Source organism: Copadichromis virginalis, linkage group LG12 (genome assembly GCF_057382275.1).
Source record: "Copadichromis virginalis isolate Kocher_CV1m ecotype Utaka linkage group LG12, C_Virginalis_male_GT1.1, whole genome shotgun sequence".
NCBI classification, from domain to species: domain Eukaryota; kingdom Metazoa; phylum Chordata; class Actinopteri; order Cichliformes; family Cichlidae; genus Copadichromis; species Copadichromis virginalis.
Genome location: NC_140629.1, coordinates 10,809,722 through 10,825,753, shown reverse-complemented (window position 1 = coordinate 10,825,753; position 16,032 = coordinate 10,809,722). Strand labels below are relative to the sequence as shown.

General features: G+C 39.5%; 2 protein-coding genes across 2 annotated transcripts; one reads left to right on the top strand and one right to left on the bottom strand.

The window, feature by feature from the left end:
• Window positions 1-886: 886 nt before the first annotated feature.
• Window positions 887-10,995, bottom strand: imp4 (IMP U3 small nucleolar ribonucleoprotein 4). The gene is made up of 9 exons (XM_085474690.1): window positions 10,918-10,995; window positions 9,222-9,330; window positions 9,026-9,109; window positions 8,822-8,931; window positions 4,345-4,477; window positions 3,704-3,858; window positions 3,523-3,617; window positions 3,367-3,440; window positions 887-1,255 (listed from the first exon to the last, which is right to left on the bottom strand). The coding sequence occupies exons 1-9, from the start codon at window positions 10,918-10,920 to the stop codon at window positions 1,143-1,145; spliced, it is 876 nt and encodes a 291-aa protein (XP_085330816.1). The 5' UTR covers window positions 10,921-10,995; the 3' UTR covers window positions 887-1,142.
• A 607-nt stretch (window positions 10,996-11,602) lies between these two features.
• LOC146696550 (uncharacterized) lies at window positions 11,603-14,230 on the top strand. Its single transcript, XM_085474069.1, has 4 exons — window positions 11,603-11,656; window positions 12,198-12,485; window positions 12,976-13,065; window positions 14,139-14,230. The coding sequence occupies exons 1-4, from the start codon at window positions 11,620-11,622 to the stop codon at window positions 14,228-14,230; spliced, it is 507 nt and encodes a 168-aa protein (XP_085330195.1). The 5' UTR covers window positions 11,603-11,619.
• The last annotated feature ends 1,802 nt before the right edge of the window (window positions 14,231-16,032 follow it).

Genomic DNA, 16,032 nt, shown 5'->3' with positions numbered 1-16,032 from the left:
CCATAAATGCTCTGTGCTCATTGGTCAACTTCTGTAGGCGCGTTCTTTCATTGGACAGAAGCTGCAATCCAAACGGTGGGAGCTGCTGTGTAACGACACACATGTATACTACAGCAAGAGTATAGACACCTGTGATTATTGTTCAGCGTTAAAACCGGTGGAAATGACAAATGTTAATCTGTTTTTTAATTATATTTTGATCACGAGTAAATTAATTAATTTAAAAAACTGTTACAAGATTGTACTAGGGTTACTGACACAAGTATAAATGCATACTAGTGCACTGTTCAGACACTTGACACATATTTGCGGATGTGTCATTTTGGCAAATTGGTACTGAAAAAAGGATGAAAATCTCTGTGGTGAAATATAACTTTAAGGAGAGAGAGACAAAGGGTGAGAAAAGAGAGGAAAAAAGCACACACAGGCGGAATACATGTTATGGTTTAATCTGAAAGAGACAGGAGACTGTAGTGGCAGGGGAGAATGTAGTTAAGGTAGCAGTCTGCAGAACGACTTCAGACATCAAAAAGAGGAAGTGAGCAAAGGCAGAGGCAAGACACAGCAGGTCCAGCTGGAGGTGGCAGATGCGAAGTCGAGGATGCGAAGGTTTTCACTGGAATGATCAGAGTGGATAGGATTAGAAAGGAGTACATCAGAGGGGCAGCTCAGGCTGAGCGGTTGGAAGACCAAGTTAGAGAAGCAAGGCTGAGATGGTTTGGACATTTACAGAGTGATGGCAGATATGTTGGACAAAGAATGTCAGCCAGGAGCAGAAGGCAAAGACCCGAAGGCAGATTGGTGTGTGTGTGTGTGTGTGTATGTATATATATATATATATATATATATTTTTTTTTTTTTTTTTTAAAAAGAGACTCATTGCAGATCAAGTAAACTCTTTATTATAAAACAGCATAAAAAAGTTAGAATAACCATATAGAATGCAATGCTTTATACTGTATATATAACCCTACAAATAGGGTTGTCATAAAAAACAGGGCTCAATCTACTTGAGCTCAGCTGTCCTATTCATCACTGTAGACATCCATAGCTGTTGACTACACTTGGACTTGTCATCCCTCGTTATGCTCCTTTAACAAAAATCACATATTATTTTATAATTCCAGATGATGACTCAGTTCCTATTCAATGCTAAGGAATCTTCTTTTCTTCGCTGTGTGTGTATATGCGTGGTGACGCCACTCCACATCTGCGGTGACCTCGTTCTCCAGGGTTCCCAGTTTGATCATATACACTAAATAGAAAGAGGACGTGGTGTTAATATTTAACGAGCCCAAAGAAAATTTGTACAGAGCAGAGGATAGTAATCCATTTTTTCTACAACTGGAGTTTCCCCTGATGCTCTTACCGTATTTTCACAACCATAAGGCGCACTTAAAAGTCTTAGATTTTCTTCAAAAAGTACGGCGCGCCCTATAGCGCAGTGCGCCCTTTGTGTTGTAAGGAGGACGTAGTAGAGAACACCATGAGAACGCTAAAGGGTGAAGTGTGTGCGTTGACTTTATTGCACATACCTGTATAAAAGAACAGGTATGTGCGTTATGCAGGACACCGTTGTTTTAACAACCCTGAAAATGGCAAAGAGACACGCTTACGAAGCACAGTTTAAACTGAAGGCCATCAGCTACGCGGAGGAACATGGAAATCGAGCAGCGGCGAGAGAATTTAAGATTAATGAATCGATGGTTCGCAAGTGGAGGAAGCTGGAAAACAAGCTCCGACAGGTCAAGAAAACGCAGCTGAGTTTCCGTGGACATAAGGCGATCATCGAGCAAAGAACGAGCGGGAGAAGCGTTTCGAAGGTCACCATTCGGCTAAAAGCAGTTTCACTTTCACTTTTTATGAAACGGTGCCATTTTTCCATCCGGACCAGGACTACGGTAGCGCAGCAACTTCCAGCGGATTATAAGGAAAAGCTGGCCATCTTCCGCTCCTACTGCAGCAAACACATCGGCGACAAACACATCCAGTGATGGATGACCGATGGAGACCACAGTTTCACCAAGAGTGGAAGGCAGCGCCGGGCGAGTTACGCCACAATTTGCCAATGGATTGTAGATGCTTGGGCTAACATGGCTGCTGGCACTGTTGTTCGAGCTTTCGCAAAAGCCGGCATCATTTCCGAGGAGCCGCACGGCACGGAAAGTGACTCTGACAGTGAAGAAAGTGAACCTGGCATGTTTGATGGAGATTTAGCGCAGCTGTTCAATTCAGACACAGAGGATGAGGACTTCGATGGGTTTGATGATAAAAATGTGAGTACCAAACTTTGTTTTGCTCCTGCTTTATTTTTAAATATGCACACTTGTATGCTTGTGTGTTGTTGATGATGACGATTACTGGTAATAAAAATGTGAGTAAGGTACCGAACTCAGGTTTGCTCCTGCTTTATTTTTAAATACGCATACGGTACTTGTATGCGCCCTATGATCCAGTGCGCCTTATGTGTGTGTTAAATACAGTAAGGGCACACATAACTGAGACTGCGCCTTTTAGCACAGTGCGTCTTATGGTCGTGAAAATACGGTACTTCCAATCAGATCAAAATATCTTTTTTCTTCCTGGTGTTGCACATTAGTATCCAATACATTACACAACACACAATACACTGATTTATATTAAAAATTGAAGCTACATATTTTTACTATACATTTTTAAACTTCCAAAAAAGTTTAGACTACATGTACATAAAAACTGTAGAATGTAAATTTCATGAAAAATACTAAAGCAGCAATGGCACCAACATACCTCAAAAACTTGGGAGGTGGAAAGAAAGTGGTAACCGTATGAATTGGCAACAGCTCAGTAATATGAATGGGTATAAAAAGAGTTTCTCAAAAGTACAAATGGGCAGAGGTTAACCAATCAGAACAACTCTGTGTCTGCCATGGATGGCTGTGATGTTCGGGCCCGGAGGCTGCACTGCATTATGCAGCATGATTCTCATGAATATGACTGCACATGCTCGGCAATGCTTTCAGAAATCATAGTCAAACTAATCACAATTTGAAACAATTTCCACCAGACTAAATTGGACTAAAACACACCATGTTGTTTTAATCCTTAAATCAGGTGTAAATTGCTTTGATGTAATTTTGTAAACCTTTCATTGATCACAAGAAATCCCTCTACTACTGTAAGGACAGCAGCCATGCATTGTCTAGGGTTTTTATTGTGAAAGGTAAAGACAGGAAAAAAAGTCTTTCTCCTATGTATAAAACAAATCAGATTTCTGCTATAGATCAAGTAGTGACAGATGGAAAAACAAAGAATTTCCAGAGAAGATATAACCACGTCAACAATGGTTAATTCAGTCTCTGAAGAGCGGTAACTTTCCATACTTACATTTCATTTCAAACCTGGGCCCTACTTCCGTCAGCTGTATGTTCTTGTGGTCTGTTTTCTTATAGGTGTGATGTCTGTTAAAAATAAATGCATCATATCTTACTCTTTAACCCAAATAGCATTTTGTTTATATGAATTTTCACTTTTGATGCTCACCTGAAAGAGATGAAGTCTTCTTGGTTGGCGAATGTGATCACACGCCTGCTGTCCTCCTTTGGCACTGGAAAAAGATACTTGAGGATATTGGATACCTGCGTGAGTAGAATTAATTAGTTGTACACACAAACAAGCGATGAGAAAGAATATCCAAGGCATGTGCTGTCCAGCACTCACTCACCCTCTTGCCGAGCCGTGAGGTGAAGTTGTGAAAAATGAGGTGGGGGTAGGCCTCAGACATGGTGCCTATGTCGGGAACATCGTGCCTCATTACCACGTTGTAAAGAGTGAAATAAGCTGTTGGGCCAAATGGCAAATGGCACACCACCAGGCCATCTGTAAATATATAAGAACAAACAAAACTAAGCAAAATAACAAATATTATGGTCAATACTGAGAGTTAAACAAAAACCCAAAACACTCCATTATAAATTTTAAAAGTGCAGAGTTTTCATATTGGTAAAGAAACTGTGTTTGTTTCTCTAGTGTTGACCTAACGTGAAGACTATAGGGCAGCTAGAATGAAGAAGAAAAAAAAAAAACCAGCAATGCACATGTGCAATGGATGTATGAACAAGCTGTACAATGTGGTCTGAAACCACCAACCAGTTTTAGCACTGTTGGTGGATGTTGTGCATACAGAACACAAAACTACATAGTCCTTTATACCCCATGAAAGCTGAGTGGGAGTAACCATTAAAGCTCTTCTGAACTGAATGTTTCTGTCATATTTGAGCCTGCCTGTAGAGCAAAATGACTGAGTGTGGGGTTAATGAGGGTGGACTTTGCAGCAAAATGAATAAGTGAATAAAGCAAGTATACCTGGCTGTCCTCTTGTCTCATGCACGATGACGAGGTCGGTAACACTGTTAGCTTTGCAGGCTTGTACCAATGCAGGGATCTCATGATTTCCTCTGTTCATTCGCTGGGCCCCAGGGAACATCAACTTTACCTCCTGGAATCACATACAAGATGGGATTCGTGTATTATTGTCAACTCAATTTTTAATGGTCATGGTCTACACTGCTTTTTTTTTTAAATATATAAAACCCGAACCCCAGGTTGTTATCAATAGCTGGGGCAGCGCCTTATACAGCATCACTGTCTGTATTTGTGCAGCTAAAAGAGAGCAAAAACTTCAGAAGACAGAAGAGTTTACCACCGACCACAAGCCTCAAGAAAAACTCAGAACTACAGCAAGGCATGCAATATGTGGCCAAATTAGGAAAAGCAGCGCAGAAGAGGTGTGTGCATGTCAGGGAGCAGTGACAAAGTGTAAAAAGTCACACATCTGCACAGATCACAAACTCACTAAGGCTACATCTACACCGGATGAATTTGAAAACTGTGTTTTCGTCTAAAAACGCTCCGCATCCACACTATGGTTTTCACAGAGTTGTTTATCCACACTGAAACAACCTAAAATGCTTACATTCCAGTACTGCGCATGTGTGTAAAGTAAGATGATTCGACCTGTGTCATTTCTGTCTGCCATTTATTTACTTTCCAGCCCTTTGAAACATTGTGGCAAAATGTCGAGGAAAAGCACCAAGTTTTTTTAAATGGACTGACAATGAGGTGGAGTTGTTGCTGTGAGTAACACGAGAGTACAAAGTTGCAAAAGCAAGTGAGAATTAAAGAATTTGAAGAAAAGCTATCTGAAGCATGTACAAACTGATATTAATCTTTAATAGGGCTGTCAAAATTGAGAGCAAACAAAACAACTGCTGTATAATTAAGATAGGCCACCACTATTTTAGTTTAATTGGTCATCATATGACTAAAGTGTGTCGCTTTGGAGAGCATTTTCAAAAAGCTCAGTTTTCCTTGACCAAAAACGCCATCTGTGGACGGACGGCCAAAACGGAGAGAAAAAGATGCGTTTTCAAACGAAAACGTATTAGTGCGGACATGGCCTAAAGCACATAATACAAATCACTATGGGGTCTGACAAACTACCCAAATCTGTCAGAACTAAAGCCCCTTTTCCATTAGTATCTACTTAGCATGGCTCGCCACAGTTTTCAAGGTTTTCCATTTAGGTCACAGTACCTGGCAGCAGGTACTTTTTTAGTATCTGCTTGCCCTGGGTTCCAAACGATCTGAGCAGGTACTAAAATGTGATGTCGTCAGGCTGCATGCCACCGATTGGCTGGTCAGTAGTGTCACTTGATGAGTCATGACAGTATCTCATTCACGAACATCAGAACCGCCACTTTGGAATCCCAGTAACAAGGGAAATAACTACAAAAAACAACACTGTGGTCCCCTGAGACTGGTGAAAAGTCACAGACCGAGCAGTGGGTATGTTCTTGCCTCGGTGTACACCTTTGCTGTAGCGTCCGTGTCACATAGTAATTACTTTGTGGGACGCTTGGATGCTTTGCTATGACGACAGCCATGCATAACAGGTACTATCCGAATGTAATGGAAAACCAGTCAATCCGAGTCGAGTCGTGGCGAGTCGATCCGAGTAGGTGCTAATGGGAACGGGGCTTATGAGTCCAACTAGCACCATGTAGCCACTTACAGGAGGCAGCTGTCATTTCAATTTTATTAATATATCACACTTGCTGTTTCATGCCATCTATTACTTTTTATTACAATATGTTTTTGCTATTTCTACAATATCTGCATATGATACTGTGGTCAACAAGAACCTATTAATCTGAACAATCCACCTTTTTTCCTTAACCTCCTAAGACCCGAACTCTTTCATGGCATGCATTTTTTCTCTTTGCTATTGTGAGTCACAATTAAGTAATGATGTGCAAAACTCTTTATTTGGTGTCTGAACACAGCAGCATTTTTCTTGAGTACAAAAACAAAATGAGAAACAACAACTGTGCCACTGTATGGCTAATTTGAAAGAGCAAAATTTTGTATTGTGGTCTAACCCAAAATGTGATGTCCACATATGTGGACGCCAGGTCCTAGGAGGTTAAGGCCTAGCTTTACTACGCGTTTTCACATGTTAAATGGCTCACTTGTCTCTCCTTTTCACTCAAACAAACAACAGACTAATGGAAACACACACACACGTTCAAATCAAGCCGACAGACAGAAGCACCCTTCATCCTTTTTTCTCTTTTTGAGTGTAGCTGCTCCCTACACAGACAATCATTTCAGAAGGGGGCAGATATTCAATTTAATTTCAATCAATTTTTATATATATTACTGTAAGGTAAATATAGCTCCTACAATAATACAGAGAAATCCAAAACAATCAAATAATCCCTTATGAGCAAAAACTTGGCGAAAGTGGGAAGGAAAAACTTCCTTTATACAAGAAGAAACCTGTGGCAGGACCAGGCTCAAGGAGGGGCTAGAGAATTGTTGGATTAAAAATTAGTTGTATCCTTCAAAGAGTTTTGAAGCCTGTCAATAAGCCTGCATATCAGTATTTTTTACATTTTAATGCAAATGTCAACAAAAGCACCATGTAACACCATATTTCTAAGTTAGCACTATCTGTGCTATTTATCTTTTCATTCACAGAACTCCATTTAAATTCTTTAATACTGGACCTCCCTTGGTTTTAGACCAGGGCTCGCAAAATTTCAAATCCCTGGTAGCCCTTCGGGCAGGGACTCTTCAGTTTTTGGTAGCCCAAAATAAATTTAAGTAGCCCGAATAAAAAAGAGAGCAATTTTTTGATTGATGTTTTGTTTCCTGTTTTGTTCTGTTACAATATTACAATTATACATTAAAGTATAATATTGTAACGGAAACAAAACATTAATCAAAAAATTGTTGAAACACAAATTACAACATTGTATAAAAATTACAAACATCAGCTTAAATACTTGGTTCTAATTGAACAGAAATTTCTATGAACTTGTAAGAACTGTGTAGGACATGAATCAGTCTGTGTCAGATCCTGAATTTGAAATTTCCACTGAAAAACTGGTCCCAGTGACAAAGGCACTTGTCGACTCAGAAATCGAGGGAAAACCAACGACACACCCGGCAGAACATTATGTTATTTACACGGGTGCACATATGTGGTCCGCATGTGCGCATTCGCTGTCAAAATAAAAGACGCGCACCAGATTAGAAGTTGCAACGCGTGTTTGCGTCCATATAAAAGCACTGTTTTTGTCCGCTAGAGTGGGATTTTCACGGCACATTCTGCTCCACATCTCTGTGCGTTCATCATTTGTTTGAAGCCAGCTCACCTCCTGCAACTACTTTTCCGAGAATACGTGCTTCTTTTGTGGTTCGGACTCCTTCTGACATTTGTTTGGAGGTGGAGGAACACCAAAGTAATTGCTTAAAGGAGCTTGCTTCTTCGACATCTTTAAGAGTTCTAAACAAATGTCTGTCCTCCTCCAGAAAATCTTATGTACGCAAACACGCGTTGCAACTTCTTATCTTGTGCGCGTTTTTTATTTTGACAGCGAATGCGCACCTGCGGACCACTTATGTGCACCCCTGGTTATTTAGCTCGTCATATTGCAGCCACAGAAATTCTTTGTCCATGAAACCATAAAGCTGCACTTTCTTTTTGCCTTATAGTCTGATTTGTCATAACTTCTCCGTTTTGCAGTAAGCTTTTCTTTGGCTGTCACTTCTTCACCCTGACCTGTCTTATTTGGCTCAGCAGAACTAAAATATATATCCTGCTGCTTTTACACAGGCACTCACATAACGCTCAGCGATTCTCTGCGCGATCAACCTCTCACATGTTTGAGCTTGCTGCGGGAGAGTTCACTTGTCATGTTTGCATAGTAAGCTAACGATTGATAAGACGATGTCAGAGGAATTGGTGCACAAATTATCATCACTCACAGATCAGTGCTGTCGCTCTCTATACACAGTTCGCGCGATTGCAAAGTGAAAGCAAAAAACAAGCGCAAATTCAAACGCGATTTCAATATGTCACATATTGACAGTGGCTCACCGATGCCAATGACATAATTACCCAGCTACATTTCCGAAAGAATGCAAAAGCATTGACATATATTTTTCCTTTCTATGATAGCCCGACGGGCAGGGCAGAGATAGATTTTGGTAGCCCGACTGGCAAGATCGCTAGCCCCGGGACGTCGGGCTAGCGATTTTGCGAGCCCTGTAGACGTTGTTCTATATTTGGAAATTATAAAACATCTCTTTCAATTTTTCATGCGTTTCCATTTTTCATCTGTAATATACAGAAACATCTCTGAAAACTATGAAGAACCAGGGTTGAAATAACTGCACATGCCATTAAATATGTGCTGTAGTAAATGTTTTGTGTTAATTCTGTCATTGAGGTTTTAGATGCCTCTACGTGCTTGTGCTCAGAAAGTGATCTAACCTTGGCAAACATTTTGAGCCTGGAGCTTGGGTCTCTGGATGTAGTGACCATGACTTTAGGATCTTCTACTCCAGCCCATTTATACTCATCATCCACATGAGAGCTGACACCTGCGCGCACAAGAAAACACCAAAATTTATGAGTGAACAAAATGTGAGGAAAACTGACAAAATGCTGCTGATAGTAAGAATTCACGACACTTGCCTTCTGCCCCTTCGTCGTCATACTCCACTAGTTTCTGTAGCTCAAGAGCTTCTTTGCGTATCTCAGTGGGAAGGAGATGATTTTCTGCAGAGAAGTAAAAGATGTTTTACTTCTGTGTGGTCAGAGCATTTTGGTGCCAACTCTGGTCAAGCAAAATGTAGTTGGAAAAAGGATCTTAATGATCACGCCAACCTACCGTCGAGGGCACCCTTCAGCTTCTGCTTTTTCTCCTCTATTGTTCGGAGCCTGTCCTCCTGTGCCTTCCTGTACAGGTACTCCCGCCTCAGTCTCACCTCTCGACGCAGCTACGCAAACATTACACCAAATTACTCCAAAGACAGGCCTCTTAACATAATGACATTACCTTGCAAAATGACATTTGCCACAATATCTGAACATGTCTACACATCTCACACAACTTAGGAAAAATGGGTAAGGGACTTTGTCGAAAGTTAGTGAGAAAACAAGACGAAATTAGAAATAACTTATAATCGTAAAAACTTAATACATAATGGCAGACACATAAGTAGAAAGACTGAACATATCTGAACAGGTCTATGCTTAAATCTTCCTACAGTAAAAATTTTACTTAAGTAAAAAAAAGATAATTTAAATTGAATTAAGGTCACTTTGGACTGGTTCTTATATAACACTAGTTAACTTGAGCACTTAAAGTGTTTCATAACTCGAGCTTCAGCATCTTGCCCAAGGATACGTTGTCTGGACTGGAGCCAGGGATCAAACCGGCAACCTTCTGATTTGTAGAAGACCTGCTCTACTTCCTGAGCCACAGCCACCCCATATAATTAAGGATCTAAAAGCAGTTACTCTAACTTGGAGAAATTTTAAAATGAGGAAGCCACTAACAATTCACTCAGCTCATTAACCTGGATTAAAAGGAATGAAAAGTAGCGCAATAATAGCAGCAACTTCATATAACCCCCTGGAGTTGGGAGTTAAACCCAAGACACTCTTTTTGGAATTAAAAAACAAAACAAAAACAGATGCTGATTTTACAACGACTAAAAGTGCATTGTGATTGTTACTGTTCTAATTTTAACATTCAATCCAGTCCCTTTCTCCGTAGACTTACCCAGTAATTTATTTATACAAATGACTTCAAATGACACTGATGAACAGACTCCTTAAACTGAGAAGAACAGAAGAGTCTGTGGATTTATTTCATTAAACTCTGTGACATAAATGATTAAACAATTCTCAAAAACCCTGGCATTTGAACATAAACCCCACTTTATCTATGTTCTATTTTCAAGGTACACAGACATAAAAGTTCAGTTACAAAAAAAAAAAAGCACATACAGTGTCCCGTTAATTCACATTTAATAACCTACAGGGGTTCTCCCTTCACTGTTCTGTGTCTGGCAATCAAGATTGTATCTTCATCAGTCACATTTTAATGACACATTTGTGAGAATTCACTAAAGGTTACACGTAATTCTCAATTATTTCTTTCTGACACTCCTAAAGTGAGCACAAAATGTCATATTTCTGAGAGCTGCTATCTTTGTTTTGATTAGAAAACTCACGCTTCTTGACCAACGAGCAATTTTTTTTTTTCACTCATTACATAGGCTTCGTGGGTTTATTTTTCCCAGTTATACACCAGCCTGTGACGATACAGAAAACGCAGTTGGAACGAAATAAAGCGTTTAAACAGTACTCTAGTATTTCAACATTACCAGTTACAGAACTTTACTGCTGTGCTCTATGGCTCTATGTGAATGCGTGCTAACACTCGGATGGGGAAATGCGCTCGGTACATCCGCCTTGAGCCTGGCTTCTGTGTCAGCTTCGACCTCTACAATCTCCTTTTGGTATCAAACTAAAACACAAATTAACGCTCGCACAAACCTTACAATTTTTTAACTTACCATGATGTGTTTATTGCTAGTAGCTAACCCACGCTACTCACGTGGACACGGAGAGAGAGACGAGCCTACAAAAGTTTGCGCCATTGGCTGAAAGAAGGACCAATGGCAAACGTCGATACTGACTTGTACTGTACTGTACTGACTCATTTTTCAAATTAAAAGCCAAATAATTATTTTTCTTCTTTCTCTTTTTTGTCTTTCTTTCTTTCTTTCTTTTTTTTTACCGACAAACTTGTGAATAAACAGACACATAAATCCACCAGGTTGTAGTTAGAACGAAGTTTTTCTCTTGAGGATTAAAGATAAGATAAGATAAAACTTTATTAATCCCTCGGGTGGGTTCCTCTGGGAAATTCGGTTTCCAAAAGCACAGCACCGACAGAAGTTACAGAATTACAGAATATAATATTTTATATATATATATATATATATATATATATATATATATATATACACACACACACACACACACACACACATATATATATAAATAAAATATACGAAGGGGATAAATAGAATAAATAGGAATAAAAATAAAAATACAAGTGAATTGCACATTTCAAGTATCAAGTAAATCATCCCCTCACCATGAAAGGCAGGCAACATCTCTGTGGCCAAATATTTCCTGTCAGTTGCCATTAAAAGCACCTCTTCCTGTTTAATAAATTAGACTTGAGTATAATCAGATTCGGTGTTTGGATCATGCATATTCTGATTTCAGTATTTCTTTTGGCAACAGGTAAGCGTACACATCATCATTACAGAGAACTTGAAATCATATCTTAGAGCTTAAATATTTGTTTTTGTAGATTATTATAGTGCCTGTCTGAGCCACTAACGGAAGTAGATTAAACTATGCATCAGTGCCATTCGGTATATGATGAAGGAAAATTATCTTCTATCATTTAGAGGTACACAATTTCTTTTGCATAATTACATTTAGTGATATTATTATTATTTAAAACTGTGAGAAAGAATAAACATAAACTATCAACTTGTACTTTATCTTGTAATCTGTTTATGTGGGCTTTTAGAGTATTGTTATTGTATTACTTAGTACTGGCTATTACTAATATATCTTAGTACATGAGTATTAACAGGTCAGTATGAAACAGTATGGCTTAACAAAACAAAAAAAACCCCATTCCTATTCAAATGAATATCTACAAGTACTGGAATGAAACTGAGTGAAAAACAACCAACATCAAGAGGAAAACTTTAGTGGAGCCCCAGAAAAAATTTAAAAATTATTTCCACACCTAAACAATGTCACTGTGCAGGTACCTGTGAGGCATTGTTTTGGCAGAAGCTGACATGTCCTTATGAAGTGAAGTACAAGAGCCTTCTGAGGGTTTGGTGTCAGCAGAACTCTGCCGAGTGCTGCACCGGCCTCACCTTCAGTCACAGTGAACGCTTGGTGGATGGAGGGAAACTGAAGGTGACCCAGGATGTGAGCTCCTTCACTGTGGAAGTGTTGGAGCCAAACCACAAACAAGGAGTGTACTGGTGTGGTTTGCTGAGCAGGAATGGCACCATCATCAAGCTGGCTGAAGGCTACATCCACAACTGTAAGCATAAGATGATATTTCAATGTTATGTGCATGTTAAGCTTTCATAATTTAAAAAATTACAAAAGGTGATGTTCTAATATGAGTATTTATGGGAGTCATAGTTTTCTATGATTGTAAGCCCAGTTAAGATTTGGGACTGTTGCTCAGCACTTTGTGTTAACTAGGATTTCTGGGATTAGTTCCTAATTTTGCACACCACAAATTTTGTTTGGTTAGATTAGCATAAATTAATAATAGGCCAGGTGGTAAACATAACTAGCCATATATTAATCTCTGGAGATGGTGGAGACCAAAGTGGAGTTAGTAACATAGTGTTTGTGTTGCAGTGTGTCAGCTGGATGTGCAAACAGATATTAAAACACTGACAAGTCAGTAGTTTCCCTGTTCTAGTGCCAAAAATGTGGATAAGCAAGTAAATGTCATTATAGTGCTCATGGGCTTCACAACATGTATACAAACCACATGCTTTTTCTGAAACCCCCTGCAGCTACTGCTTCATATATCTGGAGCTTAATTCGCTGGATTCTGCTCCCTCTGCTGCCCATAGTGACCACACTTACCCACATGTACCTGAAAAGTAAGATATTTTTATACCTCACCACAACAGACACACAGTTATTGCACTGAAGCTAAAGTTAGAAAAATTGTGCTGTGTGACACAACTACATGAAGTATAAAACTTAGAAAACATCTATCTATCCATCCATCCTGTTCTCATTCCTTTCAGATTATAATTCAATTCTATTTATTCAGCACCAAATCACAACAACAGTGGCTTCAATGTGCTTTATATTGTAAGATAGACCCTACAATAATACATACAGAGAAAAACCCAACAATCACATGACCCCCTATGAGCAAGCACTTTGGCGACTGCAGGAAGGAAAAAAGTCGCCTTTAACAGGAAGAAACCTCCTGCAGAATCGGGCTCAGGGAGGGGCGGGCATCTGCCTTGACCAGTTGGGAAGAGGGAAGGAAGACAGGAGCACAACAACAACACAGCAATTTATTGGATTTTGAGAGTTAAAAGATTTATACATGTTAACTTTTAGTGGAGCTTAGAGCTGTTGATATATTAAAAACAAAGAAAACAAAAAGAACAGTTTTACAATATTATCACTCATGTATACATCATATTTTTAAGAATCACTTTAATTTTGGCACCTCTGCAAATTATGTGGGATGAGAGCTTTTAAAAGATGCAAATGTGTCTTAAATGCCTAAACGGGGCTGGGATAGGCTCCAGCACCCCCGCGACCCTGAAAAGGATAAGCGGAAGCGAATGGATGGATGGGGTGGATGTAAGTCAGAAGGAAGGTTGGTGGTTCTCTGGCTGTTACAGTCTGCATGCCAAAGCATCCTTGGGCAAGACACTAAACCACAAGTTACTTTCCAGTGTATGAATGTTAATGAAAGTACTCAGTTATAGAAAAAAAGTGCGTGTTAATATAAAGTGCTCAAGTAGAGAAACGCCATGTAAGAACCAGCAGTTACACTGATAATGTTCAGCACAAACATCTGTTTCTGGTGGTGGTCTTCTTATGTTTGGTTGATGTCATTAAAATGCTGTCTGAAGCAGGTAGGACCCAAAATGCAGCACTCCCAGGTGGAACTAAACTCAGAAACACAGCTTTATTGCTGGAATTACAGTAGACATTAATCTGGAGAATGGAGACAGCCAGCACAACGTGGAACGGAGGAGAACACAGGGAATATATACACAAGGGCTGTGTCCCAATTAAGAGACCGCACGCTTGGAATATGTGCAGTATGCATACTACGTACGGTGCGTACTATAAGTACGGGAAGTGCGGAAGTGAGAGGCTTGTGAAATGGTACGGTCTAGCCTTCGTCGTGCTGCTCAGGTTGCCTCGCAACCATGATACTAACCGCGAGAAACGTTTCATACAGCATTGTTTGACAGAAATGAAGGAGAAAAAGTGTTTTTTTGGTCATTAATTTTTTTCATGACATCACTTTGATCAGTTGAGTATCTGAGGCTGAGACCACAGGACTGTAAAACCTGATTGTTGGGCTTCATTTCTCTACTAAACAGTCATTTCAAGATTAGTTAGTAAATAACAATTAGCTAATGTTGTGCATGAGACTAAAGTCATCTCACTGTGGTAATGTAAATATAATATGGCCAATATTATATTTATTGTCAGATTATTATGATATATATATATATTACAGGATATATTACAGCAGTGAGCTTGAACTCTGTGTCAAAGATTCAAGTTGCAGTTATTTATGTCCTATCACCTTAAATCTTCACTCAAAGACAAGTATCTCTGACAGTGTATATATAGATGTATTATATATAAGAGACAAATATTGTTTGTTTAATATGTTGGCATTATTACATTTGGCTCAATGCTTACATATATGTGTAAAAAGAAAATGTACGAGCTGTGATAACTGTTTCTGATAAAATGAAGAGTAGGCTGATATATTAAATATCCCTTTATTGGGTGAGAAAATCAGACCATGTCATAACTGCTTTAAGTCATACAGAATAGATATCAGAGCCTTAAACAGGCTGGCTTCTGCTAAATGGGTCAAACTGGGCAGAAAGTATACAAACACATAACATCCTTATAGAATACCTCAGAATATATAAAGCATATAAACAATTACAGCAATATGATGCAACAAACACAGCAGTGCTACAAAATACTCAAAGCTTCATAGAACTGAAACAAACATTTATTTTTAGCTCCATTCTGCTGCTGATACATACTTTAGGTTTCTGAACATTAAACTTGTTGCTGCCTTTCATAGTGTTCAACTTGAAGGCCCTGAGTACTTTCTCCCACACTGAAAACACTGGAATGATAAAATTATTTGAACATTACCTAATAAGACTGATTCAGGACTGACAATTACTTATTTTAAACTTTCCTAGCAGTCCTTCACAAACAGGGAACAGTCTGTCTATTCTCTCCATCTGTCACCTGCTGCTGGCTCTTCCTCCTCCTCTTCCTCACACACTGCTGAGTTTGTCCTGGTGGATCATCAGGGGTGCAAAGCCTCACAGATGATGTGCAGCAGTGGGTCCCTCAGTCTGTCCTCACTCTGGACACTTGCAGTTGTCACACATAGAAATCAAATGTGTGATAAGCTGCAGGATTCAAACACAAGTGTAACTTATAAATACATGTTCATACTTTTATTCCACAATCAGAGAGAAAGAAAAGGGGAGAGAGTGCAGGACAGACAGACAGGTGACAGTCTCAGGTGTATACACTACAAAACAGCACCAGAGAAGGACGATTTAGTGTTTGTGTTATTACGAAACAAGAAGAGTTCCCAGATGGTGCAGTGGACACATGTGTGACTCCTGTGATTAAAGCATCTTTCTTTCAGCTTAACGAGTGAACCGTCAGCTCGTTCAAACACACGTTAAAGTCCGTTTGGCTCGACACCACCGAACAGAGGCAGCAATATAACATAGCTAACATTAACAGTGCAGTGAATCCTGCTTGTGCCGTGATTCAGGACTGCAAACTGAGCAGCATCACTGACTTTCAGCTTGTTGTGT

Coding starts and splice junctions, on each gene's coding strand:
- imp4 (XM_085474690.1), bottom strand. Junction 8,932..9,025: donor TGACGACGAAGGGGCAGAAG/GCAAGTGTCGTG, acceptor TTGTGCGCGCAG/GTGTCAGCTCTCATGTGGAT. Junction 1,256..3,366: donor GCCCAGGTTTGAAATGAAAT/GTAAGTATGGAA, acceptor CTTTCTATTTAG/TGTATATGATCAAACTGGGA.
- LOC146696550 (XM_085474069.1), top strand. CDS start 11,620: ATGCATATTCTGATTTCAGTATTTCTTTTGGCAACAG. Junction 12,486..12,975: donor TGAAGGCTACATCCACAACT/GTAAGCATAAGA, acceptor AACCCCCTGCAG/CTACTGCTTCATATATCTGG. Junction 13,066..14,138: donor TACCCACATGTACCTGAAAA/GTAAGATATTTT, acceptor CTGGAATTACAG/TAGACATTAATCTGGAGAAT.